Source organism: Mya arenaria, chromosome 14 (genome assembly GCF_026914265.1).
Source record: "Mya arenaria isolate MELC-2E11 chromosome 14, ASM2691426v1".
In the NCBI taxonomy this organism is placed as follows: domain Eukaryota; kingdom Metazoa; phylum Mollusca; class Bivalvia; order Myida; family Myidae; genus Mya; species Mya arenaria.
In genome coordinates this window covers 9336887-9348980 of record NC_069135.1, presented here as the reverse complement: position 1 = coordinate 9348980, position 12094 = coordinate 9336887, and the positions used below count along the sequence as shown (strand labels likewise).

Genomic DNA, 12094 nt, shown 5'->3' with positions numbered 1-12094 from the left:
AGGATGTCGTAAATAGTAGGATGGCAATAAAGAGTTTCGAATATCATTATACAATGGACATTCAATAACAAAATGGTATTCATCTTCTAAAGTATTACATTTGATACATTTTCTCTCATGTACGGGTATTGATACAGGTCTAGCCCATCTTCCAATCTCTATACATAGTCTATGTGAGGTAACACGTAATTTTGCTAAAGCTTTTATAAATTTACTAATATTTATTATCATCTCGTAAATATGGCTGAGGCTTAAAAGAATTATATATATATCTATAAAAATTAGCCCTGGTAGAATCCTGTCATCTTTCATTCCAGCCCTGAATAAACTGATCTTTTACGCGTCGTCGTACATTTGCGAGAAAAATGTTATCATTGCCAACATCTTGTAAAAGCCAAACTTCATAAAAACCAAGAGAACTCAATATATCCTTTAACAAAGAGCACCAAGATTTATGATGTGGATAGGATTTCAAGTCCCTTTTTAACATGGTGTAAACGTGTGTTACATAGTTATTTTCTTTGGCTGTTAAAATCTTTAATCAGAACCTAACTATGTTATAATATCTTCTCACTTGAAAATCAGTTCTCCCCAATTCACCATATATAAAATCATTGTGTGTGTTTATTTTTACACCTTACATTCGTTTACAAAAATGAAGATGGAATCGTTCTAATGCATTTCCCTTAACGAAACCCCAGACCTCACTGCCATTGTTTAAATCATGTTATAATTGACTTTAAACTTGTTTCAACTTTTATAGCATACATGCTAAGTCCTTCTTTACACGGGAAACAAAAGCAGATACTTTATACAACTTCAATAAAGTGGAAAACGCCTATATAGAATAGATTGAGCCAGAAATGAGAAAAAGATAACAACACAACAAAAACGAGTAATAGAGAAATAATTGTTGTTTACATATGCAGCAATATTTTTAACACCGATATGTATCACTACTATATGTACATTATTCCTTATTACTAAACCACTTTTAAAAATCATATTTCGTAAACTACGATTCCTCCACCTTTTCCTTTAAATCCTTTTAAATCCATGTTTGAATTCGTATTAGTTCAGTTTTCACTTAAGAAAACTTGAGAAAACGAATCTACTGAATAAAGTGTATGGCACGATGCACCAGGTACTGCGGCCAGGGTTTTGGTAATAGCCATAAAGTAAACATGTTTCCAGCCTTAATCGTCCGGCGGATGTAAACTCTTAAAAGAAACTGTCGTTTGATAATTGTAAACGTATGATGGGCGTTTAACGCGTTTAACGCTTCTGTTGTATTAGAAGTATATATATATATATATATATATATATATATATATATATATATATATATATATATATATATATATATATATATATATGTGCATATATATATGCATTAAATTACACATGTTCAACTTGAATTTCTACTCAAAAGTAAAAACAAAAACAATGTCGTAACATGAGTTAGCATTTCGGTTAGAATTAATTCAACAAAAATAATCGCAAAGGTCTCAAAACATAAACGAACATAAATATAATTTTATATCATCGTTCAAATGTATTTTGAACTTTTTTTTATTTTTTGTCGTTGTAATACATACAACGAGCTTCCCGGAAAATTCACACAATTATTTACAGATAATCTGATGTACGTGAAGTTAGCGGCCTAGCGGCCTAGCGGCCTAGCGGCGTGAAGTTAGCGGCCTAGCGGCCTAGCGGCGTGAAGTTAGCGGCCTGGCGGCCTAGTGGCCTAGCGGCGTGAAGTTGGCGGCCTAGCGGCCTAGCGGCCTGGCGGCCTAATTATTTTTTCTATTTCCAAGCAATTGTTGATGCGTTTTTTTTTTAAAACAATGATAAATCAAGGTTTTTATTCATATAGTTACATAGCGGCCTTTAATTGTTATATATTCAGAATATTTTTCTTTACCTTTTATTCTAAAACAATTTTAAATTAACTGTTTTATGCACAAATTATCACTCTGAAGCGTTTTTCAAACTTTTTTCAAAAAAGTCGATCAAGCACTTCAGCGACCTAGCGGCATAGCGGCCTGAAATTAGCGGCCTAGCGGCCTAATTTGAATCCTATTTCAAAGCATGTATACATGCATTTTCTTCTAAAACAATAACATTTTAACTGTTTTTATGCACAAATTAACACATTGAAGCGATTATCAACAGTTTTTTTCCAAAAACATCGATAAAGCAGTCAGCTATTTCAAAGCATTAAACATGCCTGTTCTTCTAAAACAATGATGTATTTATTGTTTTTATGCACAAGTTATCACTCTGAAGCGTTTTTCAATTATTTTCCAAAAAAGTCGATAGAGCACTTCAGCGGCCTAGCGGCCTAGCGGCGTGAAGTTAGCGGCCTGGCGGCCTAGCGGCCTAGCGGCCTAAAATGGTTTCCTATTTCAAAGCATGTATACATGCATTTTCTTCTAAAACAATGACATATTAACTGTTTGAACGCACAAATTAACACTTTGAAGCTATTAGCGACAATCAACATCATTTTTTTTTCAAAAAAGTCGATTAAGCAGTCAGCTATTTCAAAGCATTAAACATGCCTGTTCTTCTTAATCAATGATATATTTACTGTTTATATGCACAAATTATCACTCTGAAGCGTTTTTCAACTTTTATTCAAAAAAGTCGATCGAGCACTTCAGCGGCCTAGCGGCCTAGCGGCCTAGCGGCGTGAAGTTAGCGGCCTGGCGGCCTAGCGGCCTAGCGGCCTAAAATGGTATCCTATTTCAAAGCATGTATACATGCATTTTCTTCTAAAACAATGACATATTAACTGTTTTTATGCACAAATTAACACTTTGAAGCTATTAGCGATAATCAACATCTTTTTTTCTCAAAAAAGTCGATTAAGCAGTCAGCTATTTCAAAGCATTAAACATGCCTGTTCTTCTAAATCAATGATGTATTTACTGTTTTTATGCACAAATTATCACTCTAAAGCGTTTTTCAATTCTTTTCCAAAAAAGTCGATCGAGCACTTCAGCGGCCTAGCGGCCTAGCGGCGTGAAGTTAGCGGCCTGGCGGCCTAGCGGCCTAGCGGCCTAAAATGGTTTCCTATTTCAAAGCATGTATACATGCATGTTCTTCTAAAACAATGATATATTTATTGTTTTTATGCACAAATTATCACTCTGAACCGTTTTTCAACTTTTAAAAAAAAAGTCGATCAAGCACTTCAGCGGCCTAGCGGCGTGAAGTTAGCGGCCTAGCGGCCTAGCGGCCTGGCGGCCTAAAATGCTATCCTATTTCAAAGCATGACTACATGCATTTTCTTCTAAAAAATGATATGTTAACTGTTTTTATGCACAGACTATCACTCTGAGGCGATTATCAACATATTTTTGAGAAGGATATGCATGTTTAATGCTTTGAAATAGCTGACTGCTTAATCGACTTTTTTGAAAAAAAAAGATGTTGATTATCGCTAATAGCTTCAAAGTGTTAATTTGTGCATAAAAACAGTTAATATGTCATTGTTTTAGAAGAAAATGCATGTATACATGCTTTGAAATAGGAAACCATTTTAGGCCGCTAGGCCGCTAGGCCGCCAGGCCGCTAACTTCACGCCGCTAGGCCGCTAGGCCGCTAGGCCGCTGAAGTGCTCGATCAACTTTTTTGAAAAAAAAATAAAAAAAACGATTTAGAGTGATAATTTTTGCATAAAACAGTAAATATATCATTGTTTAAGAAGATCAGGCATGTTTAATGCTTTGAAATAGCTAACTGCTTTATCGACGCTTTTAAAAAAAGAATGTTGATAATCGCTAATAGCTTCAAAGTGTTAATTTGTGCATAAAAACAGTTAATATGTCATTGTTTTAGAAGAAAATGCATGTATACATGCTTTGAAATAGGATACCATTTTAGGCCGCTAGGCCGCTAGGCCGCCAGGCCGCTAACTTCACGCCGCTAGGCCGCTAGGCCGCTGAAGTGCTCGATCGACTTTTTTGGGGTAAAAATGAAAAACGCTTCAGAGTGATAATTTGTGCATAAAAACAGTAAATACATCATTGTTTTAGAAGAACAGGCATGTTTAATGATTTGAAATAGCTGACTGCTTTATCGACGTTTTTGGAAAAAAACTGTTGATAATCGCTTCAATGTGTTAATTTGTGCATAAAAACAGTTAAAATGTTATTGTTTTAGAAGAAAATGCATGTATACATGCTTTGAAATAGGATTCAATTTAGGCCGCTAGGCCGCTAGGCCGCTAATTTCAGGCCGCTATGCCGCTAGGTCGCTGAAGTGCTTGATCGACTTTTTTGAAAAAAGTTTGAAAAACGCTTCAGAGTGATAATTTGTGCATAAAACAGTTAATTTAAAATTGTTTTAGAATAAAGGGTAAAGAAAAATATTCTGAATATATAACAATTTAATGCCGCTATGTAACTATATGAATAAAAAACCTTGATTTATCATTGTTTTAAAAAAAACGCATCAACAATTGCTTGGAAATAGAAAAAATAATTAGGCCGCCAGGCCGCTAGGCCGCTAGGCCGCCAACTTCACGCCGCTAGGCCGCTAGGCCGCCAGGCCGCTAACTTCACGCCGCTAGGCCGCTAGGCCGCTAGGCCGCTAACTTCACGCCGCTAGGCCGCTAGGCCGCTAGGCCGCTAACTTCACGTACATGATAATCTGATATATTTTACCCCACTCACGCCTCAAAATTTGTCAACAAACTAGCGTGGCATTCACTCTTTACCTGGAAAACAAACCTGTTTTCAAGCAAAACAGACTGGTCTCTGACAGTAAGATGACCGAATATCCATGTATCATGTAACAGTCGAAAACTAAGAAAAAATATCCGCATTTGTTTTGCTAACGCATTTGACCTTCCAAATGTTCATTCATAAAATGGCGGCGTAGTATTTTGGTTATGTATTCATGCCCCGCTTAAAATAAAAGTGTTTTCGTTATTTTTTGGCACTTATAAAACTTCTTTGATTACTGTTCATAAAAGCTTTGCATTAAAAGACGAGCGAATAATAAACTATAAGAATAAATAGCAGAGAACTTCTTCTCAACAAGAAAAAAAAAGAAATAGAAAAGTTGACAGGTATAATTTTGCGTGAGGGGTGCCCCACGGGTAGCGGCATAAATAACACCCTTTTCAAAAAAGGGGATAATTAAGAAAAAACTCCGGAATTAAGCATAAAAGAAACAGAAATTTTGTTTATTTCAGTGTGAGATCGTGATCACAGAAAAACTGTATTTTCACTTCGCCACTCGTTCTATGACACCCGTGAAATAAAATATGATAAACAAATATCCTCTCTCTCTCTCTCTCTCTCTCTCTCTCTCTCTCTCTCTCTCTCTCTATATATATATATATATATATATATATATATTCGATATTCGAATATACGGTAATTCTTTCGATCGAATATTCGAATATTCGATTACCGAAATATATATTTTAGAAGATGTAGTAAACTACTATTATTATTCGCTTAAGTAATAGCCGGCATATTTGTCCAACTGTAACCAAGGCTACGCAAACTCCTACTACAAACACTCAAGCTGTAACCACGGCTACGTATAGCAATATTGGTGATTTAAAAATGAAAATCTAAAATGAAATTCCATTTTTGAGAAATGTTTACTCCTTGCTTGCTGAAGTGACTCCTAGCTTTAAACATAAATTTGACCATTTTGATAGTCGTGTGAAATTTCTGTCAAAAAATACAAACTTTGCAGTTGTTCTGTACAAATCGGCAAAAGGTACTGATAACTCTGAAATGTTTTCTGTCGCAAGTGTAACAATTTTGTCTTGCAGATAATTCTCATCCTCGGCACCCCAGCGTATCATAACCTATATGATACCCTGGGCAAATCAGCTGTAAAAATATCGTACTCATGAAAAAATCATGAATTGAAATCAAGTCGCTTGATTGGTCGCATGAGACACACCTCATGGTTCGAAATAATCCAATGAGATCACGGCTTACAAATAATTTTAGGCAGGATATTGTTAAATATTCCGGTGGCTCTTCACAAAGGAGATTCTTTCCTTTTTGTTATCGGCTATTTCATTGGTCGGAAAATGCTTATCAATATTCAAGATTATAAATCTATAATCAACCAAAGAAATTAAGAAGTTATATACATGTATATATGTTTATGCATGCAATGAATGTTTGTATGTACATGTATGTTTATTTGTTGTAGTTTGCGCGGAAAATTTCGACTTCATAAAGTCGGAGACGCTTCCTGGTATCGAACTCATGTTTGTCAAGCAGAAGGAAATCCTCGGTGTCCACAATAAAACATGTGTGGACCAAGGAAGTCACATGATCAAGATAGACAGTCAGGCCAAACTGCTTGCCATTGAGGAGTTGATGAAGAACTGCAACGGTACAGTGATTTACCCCGTCGTATACATTCTAATAAGAGGTTTTACTAAGAAAACGCAAATTGAATGTGACATGCTAATAGTTTTTGTATACGCTTATAATCTCGCATTTCTGCTCTAATGAGAAGCCACATATGGTTAAATATGTTACTTCATTTTATGAGTGATATATCGCAGATTTCTTTCATAGTTTTATATAAGTGAAGTGAATACAAACTATTTCTTTCAAAACCAATATGTATAGTAAGTTGTTAGCTATTTTTTCACCTTTACTATGGATCGATATCTGACCCTATAAAAGTCCGACATTCAACGTCTGTACGAAAACAGCTTCTTCATTGTTCCCATTCCAGACCGATTCGACTCGTGGGTGGACGGACAAGAGCAGGATGGATATTGGGTGTTCCACGACGGTAGCACCACGGAACTCCCTGTTACCGGCGTCTGGATGAACAATGAGCCGGGAAGAAAAGACAAATGTGCCATGTTGAAATCTTCAAATTTCCAACTGGTCGGGAATAACGCCGTTGACTGTGCCGAAATGATCCTCGGAGTTATTTGCGAAAGAAGCAGTACAACGACATAGACTTCACATGGACACATACATATACATTTAGGAAAATAACATTTGGCTAACTTCAAAGTTTAGAACAATTAATGCTGATATAAATGACAATGTGCGTACCAATATCTTATGGAAAACGACATTTTAATTGGCTCATCATGCACTAGGGCTTGCATTTTGGTACGCAAAATTATAAAAACACAACTAACTGTATTCTGAAAGAAAAAAATCAACTCATTGTGGCGGAGCTGGTTTTGTTTAACACAAATATCTGATCAGAGTGTTTGAATAACAAAAAAACAATACAAACAGCGGGCATAAACAAAGAGTGAAAGTATTCTAATAAAATATTCAGTTTGTATTCTGTATAGCTTAATACAGCTTTCACTGATTGTTTTGTTTAGTAATAAACATTCATACCCCTTACATCCTTGTCATCATAATTCATAATATATTAAAAGGAATTGTTCCAATGACTGGAAAGGCCAATTGTGTTGGCTAACTGAATGGACATATAATGTTAATTAGCATGAACAGTTCTGCCCCTAAAGGGTCGTCTGTTTAACTATAATTGCAAACATTCTCAACAATTCTTCGAATCTCAAAGCATATAGATTCAGCATCGTCAACGTTAGACCTCCGTAACAAACCCAATTTCTCCAAGCATTTCCGATATACCCGTGTAACCCCTAGAAGTAGCAGATATCCTTCGTATTCTTAAATGGGGTGAAGCTTGTGGACAGGATTAAGTTAATGGTACCGCACATACAGAAGTATCACCAGAACCTTCTACCCCCTTCGCAACTCTTTTCAACTTTTCTTGTGAAATAGGAAACGTCCTAAGAGAGTGGAAACACGCGCATTGTCTGTGAAATCTTTAAAAAGAACGATCGTCATGATGATGGTTCGTATATGCCTATCTCCTTATTGAGTGTACTAAGTAAAGTTCTCGAACTTATTCTAAACGTTTTTCGGCATAAAAAGTTTAACGTCTTTGCAATCACAAAGATTCCACTGTCGGTCAGTTTACAGCTGTTTACCATTAATTCTGTCAAGCGCTGGACGAATTAGCTGTCCAGATATGGAAAAATAACTTTAAACTTACGGCATTCTAGAATAAACGCCCTTATTTCAATTCAAACATGTGTTGTTATTATTTCCATACATGTCAAACTAGGTTGTCCATTACTCCGGAAACAATAGAACATAAAGAATGTTATTTGTGACATATCCAAAGTCTTCGACAGAGTCTGGCACAATTGCCTTTTATTCATATTACAAAAGTGGTATTTCAGGTCGTCTATTAACATGGTTCGATTCTTAATTGTGTGGTCCTTTCATACGGACATTCCGATAATATTCATTTTTCAGATGAAGTTCCCCAGAGAGTCATCCTGGGTTCACTTTTATTCTTATTTATGGCAATGACATTGTTGAAGATATTCAGCCTAAGATAAGACTCTTGGCTGATGACACAACATTATATATGAAAGTCGATAATTATTTCCATGCTTCTATTGCACTAAACTCGGATCTTGAAAAAAAAATCAACATATGGGCTAGTCGATGGTTACAGTCCTTCAATCCTCTAAAGACTGATTCACGTATTATATCATTAAAAGCCATTCCATTCACCTATTCTAATGGACAACACCATTGTTCAAGTTGGGAACCACACACATTTAGGCACCACCTTAACATTATCAGGAACGTGACATGAACACATTTCCAGCATAAAGCTGAAAACATGACAATGTATGAACGCATTGATTCATTTACTCTCGACAGGTACTCTATCGAAATCATGTACAAAACATTCATCCGCCCAAGTGTTCAGTACCCATATATATGTACATATATATCCATGCTGCTACTTGGGGAAATATGTATATGTATATGTTTTTCACCGACGTCACTAACGTCGTACCCCTCGTTTTCTTTCGTCCTCTTCCCTTATTGTCGTCTAAGGAATCTCGCCCTTCCCTATAGCGTTGGTGCCAGTTGAAGATTAATGAACGGCACACGGGCTGTTTCATTTTCGCCTAGGTCATCATTTTCATTGTCTGTGTCGGTGTTTTTCCCAATCCAACGCAAAACTTTATCACCGCTCGCGCTTCTAGAAAGTCTGATGACGCCATATTGTATCCAAGACTGTGCTTGTAATCAGATAAAAAAAACGACTTTTAAACGGAAATGACGTCAGAAATTTGAACAGTATGTTCGTTTGACGTCAGCGTTATATGTAGCGTAAATTGGCGGAATTTCCTAGACAAACGTGGAAGTAAAACATGTTGAGATAGAAAGATAAAAAAGGTTGTAAACGTAAATTTTAGACCGTGCGCCGACTGTGCGTTTCCATTATTTTGAAAGCCGTAATTTTTCAATATACATTTAATTTACAGACCTTAAATTCTTTTCGTCTGTGCAGAACACTTTGAATTATATATTTATGAATTTTTAAATGATTTAGACGAAAAATATAGAAAATATGTAAGAAGTCCACGTAATTCTGGATCAGCCCTCGTAGTATGGGACAAAATTACGGTTGTAGAGAAGGAATACTTCAGTGCAGTTGTAACCAGCCCGTATCGTATCTGGAGAAACTCGACGTGTATCATTTGGAATCCTCCATGCTGAAACATGTCTTGCGCAACTAATATTTAGACGCCGAAACATAAAATATGTTTTCTCTACAAAATGCACCATTCCATGACGCCTACATACCTTTCAACCTTGATGTCATCGTCATTCGCAGACATAAAATCAGAAATTCCAACTAAATTAGAACACTTCCCTGGAAATCGCAGCTTTTCTCTCAATCTTTCTTACCATCGACAATTTCACCCGAGTTCGAATCCCGGCCTTGGCGCATTTGACATTGGTTTGTGGTTCCAAAGCTGCTGTACTGGTGGATTTCTTCCGGGTACTCCGGTTCCCCCAAAACACAAAAACACCTTATTAAGTAACATCGTGCCCTGATTGCTATTATGTTGTTACAACTTGTTTCACAATCGTTGTAAAAACGGATTTAGAAGTCATTTTATTTCATATTGGATAAGAAGCATATACAGAGCAATCCGCTATTCTAATTTAAGTAGCAGTAGGACCCACTGTAATTATACCCCTCTGGACACTGGCAGGTATAGCCCGTGGACGACCAGGGGTTGAACAGGCACTCGCTGTTTTGGCGGCAGGTGGCGCGGTTATCACCGTTTGAAAGGAAGTGACACTCCCCTCCGATAGAAATGGCTGAAGCAGGGAACAAAACCACGTGACAATACACATGTAAACGTAGACGTTTCAAAATAAATCTTTCAAATCACATTTTTACCCAAAACCATTCAGGATAAAATAGAGCGCTGTCCTTACTTTCAATGCAGTTTCCCCCTTTTTCGTAGCCGTTGTCGTCGAAGTACAGATGGCTACATCTACATCGGTAGGTATTGTCAGCGTTGCTCAAGTAGCAGAAGGAGTAGAGCGGCTCGCACGTCTCTGTGTTATTGTCGAAATACCCGCTGGTTGAGGAGTAGCAAACATCCCCCAGGACATAGGCTGAAGGACATGAAATTTCACATGAACATATACAAACATGGCCAAGTTTAAGAGCGGAAATAATGCCAATGGTGGATTTTGTATCGCAAACTGAAATGAGACTGGTAGATACTTACATTGACGACACGTTCTTTTTCCACCGATTATAAAAACATGTGTGTCGCCATGGCAGCTACACACCGCGTTATCTGAGCAGGTAGCATTCACGGAGCTGCAATCAGCGTCTGTTGAACACGCACCCCCTACTTCCGGTGCTAAACAGAGAAAAATATCTCATTTTAATTTATACTAGTACTTCATTGTGTAAAATTTGCAGGAACGATTCACAATCCTTATATACTATTGTATGAATTTATATCTATGCAATCTCGTTCTTTAACATTAATAGAGATCAGAATCTGTACATTTTCATTTAGCCTTTCATAAATGTGTACACTGCTTACGAACTTGGCACCCTCCATTCACATGGACGTAACCTGGTACGCATGCGCACATGAAGTATTGCCGTCTTGCAGGAGTTTCGCCTTTCGTCGAGGCGCCTGAGTTCATGGTGCCGTTCTGTGAATCAATTTCTGGTACGGCGGTTCCCGCAGGCACATCCGGTGAGGCTGTTACAGTGAACTCAATGCAGTTCGCCTTAGGGTCGAGACAGGAGGTGTTGGCATCATCAATGGCAACATTCGGGCAGGCCTCCCCATGGATGTGCTCTGTCGACACATGAAAGTAGTGATAGTCTCCGAGATAGCTGTGTAATTGCCAGACACGTGGAAAGTAATATCTTATCGCACGGGGAAATAAATATTAAATTGCACGGGAAAATGAATATAGACTGACACGGTGAAATGCATATTTAATTGCACGAGGAAAATAATAATTAAATGCACGGGGAAATGAATAATTATTTTAAAGGAGAAATGAATTATTATTGGCATAGGAAAATAATAAGTATTTAATGGCTCGGGGAAATTAATATTTCTAGCAAAGGTATCCTTTACAGCAAAATGTTTATGTATGTATTTATGTATTCTTTTTCGGTCAACTGTACTAAAAATAGCCTTTGTTAACCTTATAAAATTATCCATGAATATTAAAAGACAGTTTTAGCAGATAAGATAGATTCTACAAACTTGCCCTGGGTCTGAATTCAATAACCATCTTAGATTTATCTTAATTTGAAGATTAGAATCCTAGTCTTTTGATTGGACGGTGAAAATAACTGGCCAATGGAATAAATTGATTCAGTGGGGCATGTCTAAGGATTAGGATAAGAATTATATTGAATATGGCCCCTGACTCCATTTACATTATTATCTATACTAATTAAAATCAGTAAAATATCCTTAAATACGCTCCCTATTTTGTAAGACTGCCCAATAACTTTACTGTGTACGCAGTGTCCTCCAAGGGTCGGGCCGTTATCATCATACAAGTCCACGACGCATGCGCATCTCCACACCATAGCAACGTAGGAGCAATATGAATTTGGATCCTCGCGTTCGTCGGCGGCGTCGGTAAACCACCATTCGCCCGAAAAGCAACCCCCCCCCCCCCAAGGCGCATAGCTGAAAAATGACGTGCAAAACAAGAAAATAATAGCTACA

General features: G+C 37.1%; 1 protein-coding gene across 1 annotated transcript in view; it reads right to left on the bottom strand.

Moving 5' to 3' along the window:
* Nucleotides 1-10026: 10026 nt before the first annotated feature.
* LOC128217526 (mucin-2-like) overlaps nt 10027-12094 on the bottom strand; it is a gene marked incomplete at its 5' end in the record, with an annotated part of 8512 nt that continues 6444 nt past the window's right edge. The window contains 4 exons of the mRNA XM_052924706.1: nt 10027-10190; nt 10311-10493; nt 10610-10747; nt 10937-11238. Coding sequence (XP_052780666.1) covers nt 10027-10190; nt 10311-10493; nt 10610-10747; nt 10937-11238 — 787 coding nt within the window. The remainder of the gene's footprint in view (nt 10191-10310; nt 10494-10609; nt 10748-10936; nt 11239-12094) is intronic.